Genomic DNA, 20,786 nt, shown 5'->3' on the forward strand with positions numbered 1-20,786 from the left:
AGGCCTATCAGAATGGAGGTGGATACTGGTGCAGCCACTACTGTGATAGGTGAGCATACTTTTAAATACCTGAATCATGGGGAACATAAACTAAGTTTGGAAGAAACTAATGCCAAATTGAAAACTTACATGGGAGAAGACATACAAGTCAAGGGTGTATGTAAAGTCACAGTACACTACGGAGGTCAAACAGTGAAATTACCCTTGATGGTAGTAGCAGGCGAGTGACCTCGTCTCCTCGGATGAAACTGGCTGAAAGAAATTAAATTGGAATGGACTGAAATCTTCCAACTGAGAACTAATGAGCTATTAGAGCTACTACAAAAATATGTTTCAGTTTTCAAGGACGAACTTGGAAAGATTGAGGGGCTACAAGCAAAAATTCATGTAGATCCAGAGGCAGCACCAAGATTCATGAAGGCAAGACCAGTATCTTATGCAATGTGGGAAAAGGTAGACGCTGAACTCAGCAGCTTAGTAAAACTGGGAGTGGTACAACCAGTACAATTTTCAGAGTGGGCAGCTCCAATTGAACCTGTTCTCAAACCTGACTGAAGCATTAGAATTTGTGGGGACTACAAATTAACAGTTAATAAAGTGGATAAGTTGGACAGATACCCCATGCCAAAAATTGAAGACTTGTACGCTAAACTGGCAGGTGGAACTGCCTACATGAAGCTTGATGTGAGCCATGCCTATCAACAATTGGAATTAGAGAAGGCCTCTCGGAAGTTTGTCACCATTAATACAAAGAAAGAGTTGTACCAATACACCCATTTACCTTTTGGTGTATCTTCAGCTTGCGCCATATTCCAAAGAACCATGGAAAGTTTACTACAGGGACTGCCCCACATGGTAGTTTTGTGACTTTCTCGTGACTGGACTCACTGAAAAGGAACATTTGATGAATTTGGAAGAAGTTTTAAAATGTTTTTCGCAGGTTGGTGTGCGGTTGAAAAAAGAAAAGTGCACAGTCCAATCGATAGAAAGATCTAGGTCACAAGGTAGATTCACAAGGCCTACATCCAGTTGAAGAAAAAGTGAAAGCCATTAAAGAAGCACCAGCGCCAAAGAATACATCTGAACTGAAATCATTCTTGGGGATGATTATGGTTGCTTCTTGCCTAATTTGTTGACAGAACTGGCACCCCTGTATTGCTTACTCAAGAAAAACCCTTGGCAAACACCACAGGAAGAAGCTTTCACAAAAGTGAAACAATCATCTACATTTGTTACAATCATCTACACTTCTAGTACATTGTGACCCAAAAAAAGTTGGTATTAACATGTGACACATGTCCGTATGGAGTGGGAGCAGTGCTTTCCCATCGAATGGATGAGGGATCAGAACGACTTATAGGATATGTATCGAGAACACTCGATACTGCAGAAAAAGGGTACTCTCAAATAGAAAAAGAACGTCTGTCAATCATTTTCGGTGTTAAGAAGTTTCACCAATACATACACAGTCGTCATTTTACTATCATAACAGACCACAAGCCATTATTGGGATTATTCAGCGAAGACTATACCCACTATAGCCTCAGCAAAAGTACAAAGATGGGCATTGATCTTGGCAGCGTATGAGTATACTTTAATTCATAGACCTGGAAGTCAAATCGCAAATGAAGATGCACTCAGGCGTTTGCCTATGCAAATAAAAGATGAGGATGTTCCAGTTCCTCAAGAATTTGTTTTATTATTGAACTTCCTGGAATGATCACCGATATGTGCTAGGCAGATTAAAGACTGGACAAATCAAGACCCAGTCTTATCCTAAATGTGAGATCAAGTTCTTCATGGTTGGTCACAAAAACAGGAATCTGATGAAGTGAAACCATATTTCCAGAGAAGCTACGAGATAACCAGCCAAGAAGGTATCTTATTGTGGGGAGCACGAGTGATTGTTTCTCCAAAAGGACGAAAACCATTGTTATCTGAACTTCACAGCGCACATCCTGGAATTTCCAAAATGAAGGCAGTAGCACGCAGCTACTTATGGTGGCCTGGGGTGGATGAAGAAATGGAAAACTTAGTGAGAAGTTGTGTGCAGTGTCAACAAGTACAAAAATTACCTGCAACAGTTCCGTTACACCCCAGGAAGGCCATGGGTGCGAGTACACATTGACAATGTGGGAGCTTTTATGGGAACAATGTTTCTACTTATCGTCGATGAACGTTCAAATTGGATGGACATAAATGAGGTGAGGTCGCCGACATCTTCTGCTACAATAGACAAGCTAAGACAAAGTTTCGCAATCAACAGACAACCTGGAGCGATTGTATCAGACAATGGAACAGCATTCATGAATGCTGAACTTCACCAATTTATCAGCCTCAATAGTATTACTCATGCGAAAACTTCACCATACCACCCTTCTTCAAATGGACTGGCCAAGAGAGCAGTTCAGACGTTCAAATCTGGTATGAAGAAATTGTTTGGAGATTCAGTAGCGACTAAATTAGCATGTTTTCTTTTCTATCATAGAACCACCCCTCATACGGCAACAGGTGTCACACCTACGGAATTGTTGAAACACCATCTCCGATTGAGATTGAACCTAATTTTGCCAAGCTTGTTGGGGAAAGCGGAAAGGAGGCAGGGAAGTCAGAAAATTGGACATGGCTGTCACAGTCATGACAAGATGTTTAACGTAGGAAATTATTTGTGAAAAATTTTAGAGAAGGACCAACATGGTTGTTTGGTGAAATAAGTGCAGTAACAGGACCTCTTTTCTACCGCGTGAAAGTGGAAGATCGAATCATATGGAGACACGTGGATCATATAAGAGGAGAAACAAAATATCCGGAAACAATTCCACCAGTGTTCGTGACTGAATCAACGTCTCCTGTTGAAAGAGCTCAACTGAGTACAGATATGTCTGAAGGGCCAACTGTACCTGGAAGAGACGAAGAAACAGGTTTGCAGGTACCTGCTAAAGAGCCAGCTGCTCAGACGACTACAGTGGGGGAGGTTCCGGATCAAACATCAGAAGCTGTAGAGCAGAAGTATTCTACACGCATGAGGAAACCCCCAGAAAGACTGACTTTGTAAATTATTGATCTGTGTGAATATTTGATATTTTGAGAAAAAAACTGTAAAATGTATTTGAGTAAAGGGGGAAGGATGTAGTAATCTGATGTGTAATACACCTTTAAGACAAATGTTGTAAGATCACATGACCTGATACCCAGTAGCAGAGTAGTGCGGGCTACCTCTGTAGTCAGCAGTCTTGAGTTACAGGCTGAAGAGTAAAGACAGAGTTTTGAGTTGTAAGCACGCATGTGTAGCTGCTAAGTTCCTTTCGTAAATAAACAGAACCAGTTTCTTCTAAAAACGGTCTACTGATCTTTTCTGCCTTTGTATCAACTCAACCACCCGGGAACAAGCATGCAACCCGGATCCATTAGCCCCAACAAACCAGGGCACTGGATCCAACAAACTGTTTATTTATCTCAAATATTACTGGTAAATTGGTACAATGATAAGAATTTATTACGAGAGGTAAAAGTCCAAAGACAGTGAAACAATGGGAGTTTGCATTCAAAGGGGAAAATATGTATAAAGGAGAGAAGGCTGTGTGTAAGGGAAGGCATTCTAAGATCTAACAAGTGTGAAAAGGCTTCAACATCTAAGCCTCAAGCTGCAATCTACAAGGACTGAAGCTGAGAAAAACTCACTTTGAATTTGACTGTTCAGGACATTGTATGTTACTTTGCCTAGATCTTTTAAAATCTGTGTGTCTCACTGTTGCCTTAACGGAGGTGTAACTGGGGCTTAGATTAATTAGGGGATTTAGAAGTTACCATAGTAGTGATTTGTAGATTTATGTATGTGCTTAAAATCATTTATTCTATTAATAAAGGTTTAATTTAGTTTTGTAAGAAACCTATAATACTTGGTGGCCTTCTTTTACTAAATTCAAAGCCTGCATCTAGAAATAAGTACAAATTGCAAATATTGCTGTGGCAGCTGCAGTTTCTCTCTGGGATTTGGACAGCTTGGCATTTACTGCCAAAAGTGAGTCTTTGGAACACTGCTTCCACTGCCTTTTGAGGAATAGAGTCTTTGAATACTTTTAAGGCAAAACTAAATTGATTCTTGATAAACAAAAGGGTGAAAAGTTATCGGGGATAGGCAGGAATGTGGAGTGGAGGTTACAATCAGATCAGCCATGATCTTATTGAATGGGGCAGAATGGTCTGCTCCTAATTCGTATGTTTGTAATCTTACAGTATTGGACGCCATTCAGCCCATTGAGCCTGTGTCAACTCTTTGAAAGAGCTATCCAATTTAATCTCACTCCCTTGCTCTTTCCCCTAATTTTTGTTCCTCTTCAAGTATTTATCCAGTTCCCTTTTGAAAGTTACTATTGAATCTGCTTCCACTGATCTTTCAGGCAGCGTATTTGGATTCCAGATCAAAATTCATTGTATAAAAAAAAATTCTCAACTTCCCTCCACTATTTTTGCCAAATATTTTGAATCTGTGTATTTTGGTTACTGACCACGCCCCCCCACCCCCGCCACCGCCAGCAGAAAGTTTCCTTATTCTTAGCAAAACCCCATAATTTTGAATCCATCAAATATCCTATTTTCATCTTGTGGTTGCTTGATTCCTGTAGCAGCCCCCACAGTCCAACAGGCAGGGGATAATTTATTGGAGTCTGTGTTTGTTACTCTACCCCTTTTAAAGTGTTATCACCTTCATGAAAATAAACAGAAAACCTTTTTCATTGGCTTTCAAGCATTGGAACAGGAGGTGGTCATTCAGCCCCTCAAGGCTACTCTGCCATTCAATTAGATCCCGCCAGATTTGTATCTTAATGCCATTTATCCACCCAGCTCCATATCCCTTGACTGTAACCATCAAAAACTATAAATTTCAGTTTTGAATTCCCAATTGACCCCAGACTCAACAGCTTTTTGGGGAAGAGTGCTCCAGGTTTCCAAGACCATTTGTGGCGCTTCATGGCATCACCTCTGAACGACCCAGCTCGATTTTAAGGTTGTACCCCACTCTTGGACTCTCCTCCTCCTACCAGAACTAATAGTTTCGCTCCACCTACCCTACTGAATCCCTTTAACATTTTAAACACAAGTTCTACTGCATCACTTGCCTATTTCATCATTGTGATGCAAAAATGATACAGCCCAGTGGCACTGTGAACGCCTGGGTTTTAGATTCTGTTGCCAGATTTACTGGCCCAGTTTCCATCCATGTTTGACAACGGCAAAACATTAAAAATAACTTGATCCTGCATCAGTTCTGTGCCATCAGAGCCGTGAACATTCAATGTTAACCTCCCTCCTCCTTTAAGATGCTCCTTAAAACTCAAAACTTCTTTTAGCAGGATTTTATACACCTAACCTAATGTCTCCTTCTGTGGCCCAGTGTCAAATTTTGTCCGATAACACACCTGTGAAATGCTTAGGGAGGTTTTACTGCTTTAAAAATAAGCTGTTGACAAGTAGTGTAAAAATTGCGGAGGCATCCAGCAACCAGACCCTCTTTTTAACAAGCACAGGCCTCACTGAGAAGCAAATAAAAGGTAGGTGTAAAGAAAATGGATGTCGGAAGAGAACAGGCTCAGACTTGTTGGTGACGCCCTTCACAGGGGAATAGCCATCTATTCGAAAGCTAGGCTCACGCTCTAAGGAATAACCAATAAATGAGAGAAAGGAGGGGGAGAAAATTCCATTCCCGAGACACATTCTGTTAGCAGACCCTCCAATCCCAAAGAAAAACAGCACATGAGCGTTTAAAGTTTGTTTATGAATTTATTTAAAAATTCCCTGATATATAGAAAAAAACCAAAAAAGTTAATCCAAACATAATAGAAAGCTAAAAACACAGCGACAGGCAGGTTCTGTTTACAAAGATCCATATTTACAAACTGAGCTTTTCCCGTTTTACAGTGATGTTTCATCACTGAAATGGGGAATCCTTTACATCTCAAAACATCTAGACATCTATAAACTATTCCAATAAGTACAGTGATGCTAAAACACCATACATGTTAACAAACCTGCCATAACATTGATTCTTAAGGGAACATAATTACAAAGAAACTGGTTCACCAGATACATGATGAGGGTACATATTAAAAATTGCCTCATTCAAAACACTTTGAATTGTCTGTACAAAAAGAGTTGCAGAAACAAAAATGAATATGATATCTAGTCAATGGTGATATACACATTTGAGAGCTGCATGTTCTTGCAAAGTTAATTTCTTTACTGTAGTAGTTACTGTATCAGTTTGCTCTGCATTATTATTGTAAATATTAATCACCCAACATACATTAACGGGTGCTTGCAATTATTTGTCCAGTTTATTGTTGCTTGTGATGAACATGTCCACGCTCTCCTTAGAAAGTAGGAGGAGAAATATTTTCTTGATCTCCCCCATTTTTGTTTCACCCAGAGAATGGTGTGTTCCATGCTAAAAGCACACAGAGGCTCCATAACTCTGTTTTCTTCCTTCATTGCCTGAAGACAGGGACACTTGTTGGGGTACAGTTTCTCAGACCTTAGGCATTGTCAGCACCTCACACAAGTGGCTGTCTAGATGGCGACTGTCAGTCTGCAGATTTCTCACACAACCCAGTCCTGTCCTCACCAGATGGACACTGTCCAGGGGACAACATATCTGGAGTGCAAGCCCTGACTGGTATAATCATTCCACCTCTCTCCCCTGGGCGCAGGCGCCATCGAGGCCGATTGATCTGCCGGGGTGTGTCGCTGAGAACTCAGTACAGATTGCGGGTCAAACCAGAGACATTTCTAGTCTATGGGGGTCGTGGGATAGTCCCAAACCAGCCACCAGGGAAACTCTGCCCTGGCTTCTGATGGAGGAGGAAGAGGGGGAGGAGATGGTAAAGAGAGAGAGAGAGAGAGAGAGAGAGACAGACAGTGTGGAAAGAGAGTGGGGGGGTACACTAATGAAAGAGAAAGAAAATGGAAGAAAAAGAAAAACTCACACCAAGGGTATGGGTTTCCCAGGTGCTGACTCACCAGGGGTAATAAAATTGCCCTCTGCTGCCTCATTTAAATTATATCGCTTGAGAGAGTTTGGACAGCAAGTGACAATTGGCTACTCAAGGAAGCATCACAGCTGAGCACAGCCCTGCTCCCACCCAAATCTGCATTGCCTTGCAGATGTTACTGGATAATAATTAGGAGATGGAAACTGTGAGTAATTTTTTCCACCCTCACCCCTTTCTTCAGCTACAAATCATGAGACCAAATGGCTGCCGTCAGCACGGGCTGAACATGGGGTCTTCCTAATGTGCACAGTCAGCCACTCATTGCTGTAAGTACCTGAAGGAGCAGAGGGAAGCCATGTCTGGAGCAGTGAGCTATCAGCAAATGAACAGCGAAGAAAAAGGCAGGTTTTGATTTGGGCTAGGGGAGGGATGGAAGGGGTGAGACTTAAGACAGTACACAGTAGGGGAGCATTGACACAAGTTTACTCGAGGGGTTGGGTGGGCGTCTCAATACAACATTAATGCAACTAGTGTCGGACTCCCCCTTCTTAACCTGACCCCCTCATCACCCCAGTCCTAACTGCAGTCATATAGAAATAAACCTACATGGCATCACACCCAGTCGGGTCAGAGTTACATAAATACCACAAAGACCTGGTGTACAAGGTGTTTATAAAAAGACAACAGAAAAATATCAGCAACTCGATTATATAAAAAGATGTCCTTTATCTAATCTATATATATTTATATAAAATATTTAAATTTTCACCATGGATATCTGTTTCTGCAGAATCGTACCCACCAGCTCATTCCTAACGTCTGACACCCATTAAGCTTAATATTTATTGCCTTCAGAGACAATGCATCAAGCACTCGAGGGCTAGGCTTGTTTAAAAATATCTTCAGCTAAACACCATTGTTCCTAAGGTTTATACCACACACAGGATCAGGACACAAGCCAACATCACACTTATTACATTCCCAACCCTCTATCCAGTCTTGACTTTGCTCTCTCTTTCTAGGTGTTGGCTCTTGTTTCAGCAGACACAAAGCAGCCAGTTAGCACCACTTCCCAGCTGTTGGTATTCAGGGATGAGCCTGGATGGTCAACCGGACAGTACGATCGTGCGGGCTATCACAGCTGAGCTCTCCCCCACTCTGTCTTCTCTTGACCCACCCATGCTCTGCCCAGAGGGAGGGTCAGTGGGTTACCGACAGGGGCAAGAGCTCTGGCTGGCCCAGGGATCGAGGCCAATCACAATGTGGTGTTGAGACGAGCTAGCCCAGCCAAGAGGATGTGATCCGGAACCAGTTATCTGATGTACACCACAGGTCCAGGCATATCCTGGAATCACGTGTGGACTCTCAGAGGCACACAGTTCAAATTATGCAGAATCTGCTGTTAAGTTAGACAAGTTACTGGTGTCCTAAAGCAGTAATTGATTTATGACATGTCAGTAACTAGTATAACTTTACTTATAAGTGATATTACTTGTGCTGCTTCCATATGTGTGGTATAAAAACATCTTATATATAAAACTTATAAAGATTTAATCTTTACAACCTCCTTCCATTATTTTTGAGTGGGGAAGGGGTGAAAAGTGTTTAAATAAAAATGGCCAATTTATTACAGTTAGAATATCCTCTGATCAAATATTGAAATGATACCAGCATACAAAACAGCCTCGAGTGAAACCGGCTTTAACAACTGATGCAGATCAGCATATCAGTAACCCTGTGGCACTACGTATAATACAAACTCAAAATTCCTCTCCTCTGAGAGCATCTCCACACTGGCAGTGCTGTGAGTACTGGTTAAGTGTGCCAGCCAGCTGCTGCTGCCAGTGTGGGGCTAATACCACACTTGCATCACCTGTGGGGAGATTTTACACGACACTGGGAGACTGATAGATCTCACTCCCTAGTGCTTTTAGGCCACTCACCAGCAGTTAGGTGTGCCTGGGTGCTGTTTCTTTTTTTTTTCCAAATCAATTCCCTTCTTTTACTCAAGGTGCTGAATTGCATTGGCCACAGTTCCAGAGGAGGCAGCAGTCCTCAGGCCATTGTCCAACCTCTGCCAAAGGAGGATTCTTCACATGGAAACCCAGGCAGTAAATGCTTATAGGTTAACTGATCATATTTTGGGAGGTGGCAGGTGAACAGATCACAGTCGGCCAATACTGCCTCAGTCAAGGTCCACTCACACATTTCCTAGCAGATTAGGTGGACAGTGATCAGAAGCGAGGAACCATGATGGATCTTGCCTGCACACATGATGACCTAGGGATTAAGAGGTAGAATACAATCCTTCAATTTCCACCCCAGCTAAGATTATCTAACTCAGCACTAACTGTGACCTGGACCTTTGTGCTCTGTTTGGCTTGATACTAAATTAGGCATCGACTCTGACTACCGGGCATAGGGCAAAGCTCACAGGATAGGTTTATAAAGGGATGAAATCACATTCTCCACCCCGCCCCATCAAACTGTTTTAAAAGAAATAGCAGCCTAATGTGCTGGGGGCCTAATTGACTGCACAAGCACAGTTAGAGGATGTGGATCTGGGAACACTGATAAAGCCAGGCCACCTGGTACAAGCATTCCCCCAGTCAGAACAGGGAGGCCATCAGGGGCGGGGCGAGGGGGGTGGAAGGGGTAAAAGTTTGCCAGGCCACGGCAATCTTTGTTCGCCAACCAACAAGAATGAGCAAGGGGAGGGGAAATTCAGGAAGATACATTAAAATGGACTTGGATTAAAAACAACTGGCCTTTCGCCTGTCGAGATTTGCCAACTAGGGCCAAAGGTGAAGAATGGCCACTGAGCAATGGAGTGTGCAGCACTCCTGGAATCTAAATGCCAGAGAAAGTCAGCACCTTCAGGTGAGCAGGGAAGCAGAAACCAAAAATAGTCCAGTCTTACATTGCTTTGCAGCACTCAATAAAATTATTGCCCAGATTTCTGTCAAGGTTGTCTAAAGTCACCAGACACACAAACCAAGCTGATTATTGCCCAGTTGAACTGCAGGATAGTTCAGCATGTTGTATACATCCTATGTATATATGTACATGTTATCACTCGTTAATATGTCTACAGGAGCCTTACACAGATGGAGAAAGTTGTTAAATTATAAATAACAAAGGGCAGAGGGTCGGGAGGAGGGGATTAGCCAGAATAACCTTACTGAATAAAATATACAATCATTTGATAAAAGAAACACAAGCTGTACAAAATATTGTTAGCGTTAACAACACGACCCTAATAATTTACACACACAGTCTTTAATGGTGGGGAATCCGAATGTGAGGCTGCAGGTTAAGCTTACTGGGCAGTCAGAGAGTACAGGGGTTAAAGGAGGACAGAGGAGTTTGATGCAAAGGCAGTTGAGTTATTTTTTCCAATTTTTAAAAAACATTTTTCTTTAAAATTCTGACTTACATTTGAAGAAACAAATGATCTTATGGAGTTAGGAGTGGTAACAGTGGCTGCAACCGACATGGTGGTCAGCCCAGTCACTCAAGAGTTTGTTTATTCCATGCCAGTCATTGCTTTAAAAAGGGGGCAATTCCCAAATGGTGTCCTCAGTGAACAAAAGGACTGGGTTCTTTTTTGCCATTTCTCTTATGTGCTTGATGTGGACTTATTCAACTTCTAAGAACACTCATTCGCTGAAAACAGCTTAACTGACTCATTAGAAAATGCTTTAAATCTGTATCACCCACCACCTTTAAAAACTTATTCTCCTAGTGCTTGCTTCATACTGACACAAGGAAAGAAAAGCCTTGTTGGGCATGACTTCTTATAAAGAGTACCCCATCCATCACTTCACTGCTTCAGATTTAAAATGCAGCAGGCTGCCCAGTTGGTAGTGTCATTTTCTGGACCTGATCACTCTTGGTTGTTTCATAGGCCTGTCAAAGTCGTTATTTACAATGAAGTCACACTAGAATGTCCTCCAGTCTAAGGAATAATCAATCAGCCCTTCCCCAGGGGATGTAATCTGCATTTTTTTAAAAATGAAGTAATTTGACAAGTGTAATTTTCCACTGTATAAAACAGTATTTTTTTTAAAAATGAAGCCGAGGTGCCATAAGCAGCATCAACATAGTTATCCTCACAGCTTCCAGCTTTACACAGAGTCAAGATTGAATGTGGATTGGTTAATCACCTTAATGGCTTTGTAATGGTGACAAGTACAAGCAGGAAGTGTTAGTTCCAAAACTAATTCAGTTAAACGTGGAGTGGATGCAGCAGGTAAATGAGCACACTGCAATGGGGGAAAGAGGACAACAAGTGATGAACTGAATCAATTTTGGGAAAGGGTTCATGTGCTTATTGTTTTGGGAAGCGCTGATCAAATTCACAGACGTGCAGCTGAGAAGTCACTGCAAGGCGGGGGGTGGGGGGGCATGGATTTTGTGTTAAAATTTAGAACAATCCTTTAGGTCAGACTCTAATTTAGCAGGGTCAAGGCTGAGTTATTTCAGTATTATGCATATTTGGGGGAAATTGCCTCCACTTGTCTGCTTCCATCACCTTACCGATCCCCAATCAGTTCTCTCCCACTATCCAATACAGCACACCTTATTCAAATCAATCTGAAGGGAGACAAATCGCTTAAAACACAAAAAGAGAACAGGCCAGTTAGTGCTTAAAAGAGATAGGTGATCCTGATGTGGTTAATCTCTCCGTTCCTTTTCAGATCCTAACTGAACATGTCTCTATTTCCAGTTTTTACTTCAGATTCCTACCACCAAGCTTTTAAACAAAAACTCTCCGAGTTTAATGCAAATTCTTTTCTCATAACAAAGGCACAATGGCAATCAGGCCCTGCCAATTTCCTGAAGTCATGATACATGCTGGATGTAGAACGAATGCTTTGGAGTGCAAAAATAAACAAAACTTAAACCAAGACAAGAGGAAGAATTTAACTCCTGTTTAACCTCTGCCCCAGTTTCTGCACAAACCCCTGGTCTTTCCAACCACCTCAGCCAGCACACAGAGGCAGTGTGTGGTCTCTTCCAGCAGCCACTGTGACTCTTTCACAGCTCTGCCATTACAGCCATATGGAGCTCCCTCTCTTCCACCATCTCAGCCATTATATCAAGACAGGAGGGTCCCACACCAAACAGAATCCATAGTGGACGAGCTAAATTCCACCTGTAGGATTCACCCCCATTTGATCATTTAAGAAAGAGTCTTGGAATTCAATTTGCTTACTTTTTGTTTGTTGCTAATTTTCTTCCCAGTTCTCCCGATGGTACTGGCCATTGCAGGCATTCTGTTCTCCAGGTGAGTCACTCGCCAATACCTTCCCCAAGTGGCCAATCTTCATGCATGAGCAAATGTTATAACAGATTGTATGATCTTAGGGCAAATGAGCTGATGTAGTCTCACACACAAGCACTTCCTGATTAATTCCAATTCGGAGCAGGATCCCAGGCTGATTTGTGACCCTCCTCTCACCCAGATGGATCATAGCTCACCAAGATCAGCACACAGGCAGAGATTGAATACGGGGTCTCACAAAAAGGTTAACTCTAGGGCTAAGTACTGAGGTAACAGCATACAATTGATCCTAGAGGGGTTGAATCAAAGCCAAGTGTAAACTGGCACACACCTTCCAACTGGGGTCACTGGACAAGTATCAGGAGCTGATTTCCTCTTCTTGCTCCATCAGCAGTGGCACTGAAGCCAGTTCTAATGCACCAATGGTATTGAAATGGGAATCCTCGACAGCCTTGGGTCTCAGTGCTATACCCATTTAGCTATTAGGTTGCCTGGACAGGTGCCAACTTCTGTTTAAAAACTCTGCAGGTCTGTATTAAAACCATATTTTTTGATAGAGGTGAATTACAAGTCTTTGCATTGAGTTTTTTCCATTATTACATGCTACACCCCTCATTAAATGTCCACAGCTGTTGGCACAGTGCATTAGGGTACGTTTTACTGACCGCACCTGGAGCGAATGAGGGGAGTGGGGTAAGGGGAGTGGAATGTGGGAAAAGGGACAGCTTTGTACGAATTTCCTCACTGCATGATTGAATTGGCCAAGGCTCTCAGCCTTGAAGTTTTTAAAATCAAACAACTTGAGAATTTAAGAATTTCTCTTTTAGACACTAGCACCAAAATAAAAGCAGAATTTACAGCATTGGGATGAATGATCTCCTTCTGTGCGGTATGATTCTATGATCTGTTTTTTGGGAGTGGTTTGAGTCATGAGGAAGGGAAGGAGGAGGAAGCGAGGCCTTACACTGGGCAGGAGAGACTGAGTGAGTACGACAGTGATCTATTTATTTGCTACAGAGACTCCCGGTGAAATAGTCTCAAACACCAGGCGTAGAGAAAAAATAAATTTGGTCAAACTGCAATCATTTGGGGGTTGTGGCCGATATTCACAGCATCTACTTTATAGATGGACACACTGTCAATGTGCGGGTGGGATCGCAAGATCCTGACGCCCACTTATACTGCTGGCTTAGCCATTTCATAAAAATTGCCACTGAACATCATCAACAGCACCAAGCCCCCGAACTTATCAATATTACATATAAATGCATACAATTAACCCCGCCGACTTGACACGCTCCCCTTCCATTCATTCAGAGCCTAGCAGTTTCAAAGTTCCCCTTCCATTTCCACAGTGGCTGCATCACTAAGGATGAGAACAGGGAAAACATCAACGCCAATCTCATATGAGGGCATGGGGTAGGAGAGGGGATAACATGAGAACATGTTGGGGGGGGCGGGGGGTATGTGAAAGGAGAGGGCAAAGTCCCCTTGTTCATTTCTCCAAAAACAAAAATTTCATTGCTGAGAAACAGGCAAGTTGAGAATACAGAATTTAGCAAATTACAAACACATTTTGCACTGGGGAAGGGCAGAGGGTAATAATGGTTCCCACAGGACAACTGACATAATTCAACCCAAACTGCTCCTTTGCATCAAAGTCCTCAGCAGTCATAGAAGCTGGGATAGGCTGACCACCCAGAGGAAAGAAGGTTAAAGACTAGAAAGTACCCACAGTGCTGCATGCAGACACATTCTCTCGCTCTGTCTACTGTTTGCCTGGCAATGACTGGGAAGCTGCTTTCAAAATCCTTTTTCATGCGTTGCCTGGTTTGAGACACGTCGGCTTCCACCGCTTTACACTTTCAGTTCTGTTCATAGCAGACTGGCGAGGCTAGTGGTGGGTCCATTCTGGGCTTGAAACTGTACAGGAAGAGGCCCATCTGTCCACTAGAAAACAAAATATATCATGTATCACTGAAGGGGAGGTGTTCCACCAGCTATCTTTAATATTGCTGTTGTTATCAATCCCTCAAAACGAGGATGACATCTACCAGGTATCACTAATATATTGATACTGCTACACAACGAGCCACCAATACTGTAGCCAGTGACAGGCCAGCCGCACCAGTATTATACCCCAGTATTTTACAGTGAAAGTCCTGATCCCACCAGTACTGTAGCCGTGTTATACAGTGACATACCTGTCCCCACCAGTACTGTACCCGAGTGCTATACAATGACAGACCCATCCCCACCAGTACTGTATCCCAGTGTTATGCAGTGACAGATCTATCGCCACCAGTATTGTGCCTCAGTGTTATACAGTGACAGACCTGTCCCCACCAGTACCCTACTCCAGTGTTAAACAGTGACAGACCTGTCCCCACCAGTACCCTACCCCAGTGTTATAGTGACACACCAGTCCCTACTACTGTACCCCACTGTTATACAGTGACACACCTGTCCCCACCAATACTGTACCCTTGTTATACAGTGACAGACCTGCCCCACCAGTATTGTACCCCAGTGTAATACAGTGACAGACCTGTCCCCACCAGTACCCTACCCCAGTGTTACAGTGACAGGCCTGCCCCACCAGTACTGTACCTCCGTAATATACAGGGACAGATCTGTCCCCACCAATACTGTACCCCAGTATGATAGTGACAGACCTGTCCCCACCAGTATTGTACCCCAGTGTAATACAGTGACAGACCTGTCCCAACCAGTACCCTACCCCAGTGTTACAGTGACAGGCCTGCCCCACCAGTACTGTACCTCCGTAATATACAGGGACAGATCTGTCCCCACCAGTACTGTACCCCAGTATGATAGTGACAGACCTGTCCCCACCAGTATTGTACCCCAGTGTTATACAGTGACAGACCTGCCCCACTAATACTGTACCCCAGTATGATAGTGACAGACCTATCGCCGCCAGTCCTGTAACCCAGTGCTATACAGTGACAGTGCTGTCCCCACCAGTACTGTACCCTAGTGTTATACAGTGACAGACCTATCCCCACCATACTGTACCCCAGTGTTATACAATGACAGACCTATACCCACCAGTCCTGTACCCCAGTGTTATAGAGTGACAGACTTGTACCCAACAGTTCTGTCCCCACTAGTACTGTACTCCAGTGTTACACAGTGAAAGACCTGTCCTCACTAGTATTACACCCCAGTGTTATACCTATAGCCATCATTTATTTATATATATATTAAAATGGGAACTAACCAGGTGCGTGGGCCAGATTTTGCATAAAATTAGAGGCAGCAGGATTAAATGTTAGTAACTACATCCCACTCTAAGGCACTGAGTTAAGGTTCTATCTGTGTGCTGAATTAGCCAACAGCACCAGAGGAAGCACAGACTAGACCCATCAACGTGCTTATCTTCTTGGGTGTGTGTTAAACACTCCCATGGGACTGTTCAAAGAGATTGTGCTGGGGAAGGTAGCATCTACACACTGATTAAATCGGGATGACTGTACTTACATTGATCAGGTTGTGTTCAGGAAGGCTGCAGGCCTCTATGTGGTCATTGAGAAGCTGTTGAGAAAAATTCTGGTGCATTTGAGCTGCTTCGTGAGCCTCTATGGTATTCCCACATGCTTTGTTCAGATCTAAGAGGAGGGAAACAGGATTTACAAAAAGCATAGCCACACAACAGTGCTGCTTAGACAAAAGGAGCCACTGTGGAACATATTATAGGTTTTAAATTAAGGAAATGAAGTAACTCATGGCATCTTTCTCACAACATCCAACAGCACTTTACAGGGATTTTCACATAGGATTACATGAATATATGGCACAGAAACAGGCCATTTGGCCCAATCAGTCCATACCAGTGATCGTGCTCCACTCAAGTCTCCTCCTATCTTTCCTCATCTAAATCTATCAATTGTAACCATCTATTCCCTTGTCCTGCATATGTTTTTCTAGTTTCACCTTAAGTGAGTTTATACTATTCACTTCAACCAAACCCTGTCATAGCGAGTTCCACATTCTCACCACTCTTCTGGTAACACATTTTTTTCTGAATTTGCTTTTTGATTTCTTGGTGCCGATCTTCAGGAGGCCTTGAGTAAGCAGCAGAAGAGAAGTTACATAAGGTATTTTTAATAATTGGAGATGTTCAAAATGTTAACTAAATGGAGCAGTGGCCAGAGTGGACTGGGAGCAGCTACTTTTAGGTAAATCTGCATCAGAGCAGTGGGACTCATTCAAGAAGAAAATAACAAAGAAAGTACAGGGCCAACATATTCCAGTAAAGACAAAGGGTGGGACCAACAAATCCAGGGAACTCGAGGGATATACAGGATTGGAAAAAGAGAAAGAGGGAGGCTTATGGCAGATACCGAGGGCTCAAAACAGCGGAAGCCCGAGAGGAGTATAGAATGTGAAGGGGGGAACTTAAAAAAGAAATTAGGAGAGCAAAAAGGGGGCATGAAAAAACATTGGCAGGCAAAATAAAGAAAAATCCAAAGTTATTTTAACAGTGCATTAAGAGTAAGAGGATAACTAGGGAAAGATTAGGGCCCATTAAGGGCCATAGTAGTAATTTGTGTGTGGAGCTGGAAGACGTAGGCAGGGTTCTAAATGAATACTTTGTGTGGGTGTTCACAAGTGAGAGGGACGACGTGGTTATGGAAATCAGGCAGAAGGGCTGTGATATAATTAAACAAATTAGCATAGAAAGGGAGGGCGTTCTAAGTGGTCTGGCAGGCTTAAAAGTAGATAAATCTCCAGGCCTGGATGAAATGTATCCCAGGCTGTTCAGTGAGGCAAGGGAAGAGATAGCAGGGGTTCTGGCAATAATTTTCATTACCTCTCTGGCCATAGGAGAGGTGCCAGAGGACTGGAGGACAGCCAATGTGGTACCGTTATTCAGGAAGGGAGGAAAGGAGTCAGTCAGTCTAACCTCAGTGGTGGAGAAACTATTGGAAGCAATTCTGAGGGTCAGAATTAATCTACGCTTGGAGAGGCAGGGATTAATCAAGGACAGTCAGCATGGTTTTGTTAAGGGGAGGTCAGGTCTGACCAATTTGATTGAATTTTTCGAAGAGGTGACCAGGTGTGTATATGAGGGCAATGCATTTAAAGTAGTCTACTTGGACTTCAGCAGGGCTTTTGATAAGGTCCTGCATAGGAGACTGATAACGAAGGTAAGAGCCCATAGGATCCAAGGCAATTTGGATCCAGAATTGGCTGAGTGGCAGGAAGCAGAGGGTGATGGTTGAGGGGTGCTTTTGTGACTGGATGCCTGTGACCAGTGGGGTTCCACACGGATTGGCGTTGGGTCTCTTGCTGTTTGTGGTATATAACAATATAAATAATTCAGACTCAATATAAATAATTCAGGAGGGTTGATCAGTAAGTTTGTGGATGACACGAAAATTGGTGGGGTGGTAAATAGTGAGGAGGATAGCCTTAGATTACAGGAGGATATAGATGGGCTGGTCAGATGGGCTGATCAGTGGCAAATGGAATTTAATTCGGATAAGTGTGAGGTGATGCACTTGGGCAGGACAAGTAAGGCATGGGGATACATGATGAATGGTAGGACCCTGGTAAGTACCGAGGATCAGAGGGACCTTGGTGTGCATGTCTTAAGGTAGCAGGACAGATAGATAATAGCAAAATACTGCGGATGCTGGAAATCTGAAACAAAAACAAAAATAGCTGGAAAAACTCAGCAGGTCTGACAGCATCTGCGGAGAGGAATACAGTTAACATTTCGAGTCCATATGACTCTTCATCATATGGACTCGAAATGTTAACTATACTCCTCTCCACAGATGCTGTCAGATCTGCTGAGTTTTTCCAGCTATTTTTGTTTTTGGGACAGGTAGATTAGGTGGTTAAGAAGGCATATGGGATACTTGCCTTTATTAGCAGAGGCATAGAATATTAGAGCAGGAAGGTTATGCTGGAACTGTATAAAATGGTGGTTAGTCCACAGCTAGAGTATTGTGTGCAGTTCTGGAATCTGCATTATAGGAAGGATGTGATTGCACTAGAGAGAGTGCAGAGGAGATTTACCAGGATGTTGCCTGGGCTGGAGAGTTTTAGTTATGAGGAGAGATTGGATAGACTGGGGTTATTTTCCCTGGAGCAGAGGAGATTGAGGGGGGGACATGATTGAGGTGTATAAAATTATGAGGGGCATAGATAGGGTAGAGAGGAAGGAACCTTTCCCCTTGGTGGAGGGATCAATAGCAAGGGGGCATAGATTTAAGGTAAGGAGCAGGAGGTTTAGAGGGGATGTGAGGAAGAAACTTTTCACCCAGAGGGCGGTGGGAATCTGGAACTCACTGCCTGAAAGGTTGGTAGAGGCAGAAGCCCTCATAACATTTAAGAAGTATTTGGATGTGCACTTGCGATGCCATGGCATACAAGGCTATGGGCCTAGGGCTGGAAAATGGGATTAGAATAGTTAGGTACTTGTTTGACCGGTGCAGACTCGATGGGTCGAAGGGCCTTTTTCTGTGCTGTAGACGTCGATGACTCTATGAGAGCAGCTAAGGAGAAACTGTTTCCACTGGCAGGCAGGTCGCTAACCAGAGGACACAGATTGAAGATTATCTTCAAAAGAACCAGAGGGGTGATGATGACTTTTTTTTTTAAACACAGCAAGTTATGGTGATCTGAAAGGGTGGTGGAAGCAATAGGAACTTATAAAAGGGAATTGGATGAATGCCTGAAAAGAAAAAGAATTGCAGGGCAATGAAGAAAGAGCAGGTGGAGGGTGATAACGCTTTCAAACAGCTTGAACAGGTATGATGGGTTGAATGGCCATCCTCTGTGCTCTCGGTTCTGTATGTATTCAGTGACAGGGCCTTGGGTTAAAATTTCATCCAGGATAGTAACTTGAAAAGTACAATACTCACTGGCATGTCAGCCTAGGATATGACCTGACCTCAAGTTTTGGAATGGGGCTGGGTTTGAACACACAACCTTTGGACTCAGAGGCAAGAGTGTTATCAACCAAGCTGAGCTGACACTCCGAGTTCTTTTACCATAGGCATGGTCAAAGAGTTAGATTTTGAAACCAGGGAACGAAGCGGCAGGTGGATGGGTTTAGAGAGATCCAAACTGCTGCTGCTTGGGCCACAAGCTCTTGAATTACCTCCCTAAAGCTCCTGTTATCTCTCCCCCTATAACATGTTCCTTAAAACATACCTCCTTTACCAAACTTATGGTCCCTATCTTAATATCTCTTAATTCAGTTTTAAATTACACTCCTGCCAAATGCTTTGGGGTGTCTATGATGTTAAAGTTGCTGTACTTTACTTTTGCAAGTTGTTGCTGTTGAGTGATGTCCAAAGTCTGTGTGTCCATATGGTGGGTAGACACTAAAGTGTCTGGAGTTTTACTTGAACCCAAGACTTCTGAATCATTGCTACCTATTGGGCCATGGCTGACATTAAGCTCCCTCTACAGGCGTAGGATATTAAGGCACTACCCATTGCAATAGAGCTTAGTAGAATATTAAGGCATGACCTGTTGGGTCAGCTAACTGGGATGAATGCAACACTTCAAGACACACTACAATGAAAATGTGCCACCTAGTGGAACAAACAGGAATTGACCCTTCTTGAGGCAACAGTGATGACTGAATAGACATCACAAATCATTAAAAGAAAGATTTGCATTTATATAGCACCTTTCATGACCTTAAGGCATCACAAAGCATTTTACAGCCAATGGAGTGCTTTTTGAAGTGTTAGTCAATGCTGTAACGTAGGAAACATGGAAGCTACTTTGTGCACAGAAAGGCCCCTCAAACAGCATTGTGATAATGACAAGATAATCTGTTTTTAGTGATGGTAGCTGAAGGATAAATATTATTAAGACACCAGAACTCCCTGTTCTGCTTGGAAATAGTGTGCCTGGGAGGGAACAGGAGGCCTCTCTTTAATGTCTCATACAAAAGACAGCACCTCTGACAGTGCAGCATGCTCTTAGTACTGGAATGTCATCCTGCATTATGAACTAAAGTGTCTGGAGTTTTACTTGAACCCAAGACTTTCTGACGCAGAGGAAAGAATGCTACCTACTGAGCCATGGCTGACATTAATCTCCCCCTGCAGGCGTAGGATATTAAGGCACTACCCATTGCTGTAGAGCTTAGTAGAATATTAAGGCATGACCTGTTGCAGTAGAACTTAGCTTCATGCAGCAGATTGCAAGTTTGATGGCCAATGTGCTCAGTTCATTGATCTTAGGGGAGGTGATGCAATGTGTGCTACAACTGGCCTAGCACATCTTGGCCGGGTAAAGTGAAGAACAGAATCTGTCAAAGTTCCAGCACCTGCTCATTATTTGGTGTCATGAAGTGCATAATGGTGCTTTCCCTTCTGGCCAGTGTCCACCTTTCAATTTTAACAGATAGCTCACCAGCTACCAATTTCCAACAACATTCAGCAATTCTCTCCAATAAAGGGCCTTGGAGGTAATATGACCCTTGCTTCAAAGACGAGTATAACATCTTATACATT

The 20,786-nt window shown here is 43.1% G+C and overlaps 1 protein-coding gene across 1 annotated transcript in view; it reads right to left on the bottom strand.

Moving 5' to 3' along the window:
• Positions 1 to 5,761: 5,761 nt before the first annotated feature.
• mau2 (MAU2 sister chromatid cohesion factor) overlaps positions 5,762 to 20,786 on the bottom strand; it is a 63,007-nt gene continuing 47,982 nt past the window's right edge. Inside the window, exons 18-19 of the mRNA XM_078556121.1 lie at positions 15,781 to 15,908; positions 5,762 to 14,226 (exon numbers count right to left, since the gene is read on the bottom strand). Coding sequence (XP_078412247.1) covers positions 14,152 to 14,226; positions 15,781 to 15,908 — 203 coding nt within the window. The 3' untranslated portion in view covers positions 5,762 to 14,151. The remainder of the gene's footprint in view (positions 14,227 to 15,780; positions 15,909 to 20,786) is intronic.

Source organism: Cetorhinus maximus, chromosome 13, assembly GCF_964194155.1.
Source record: "Cetorhinus maximus chromosome 13, sCetMax3.hap1.1, whole genome shotgun sequence".
Lineage (NCBI taxonomy): Eukaryota > Metazoa > Chordata > Chondrichthyes > Lamniformes > Cetorhinidae > Cetorhinus > Cetorhinus maximus.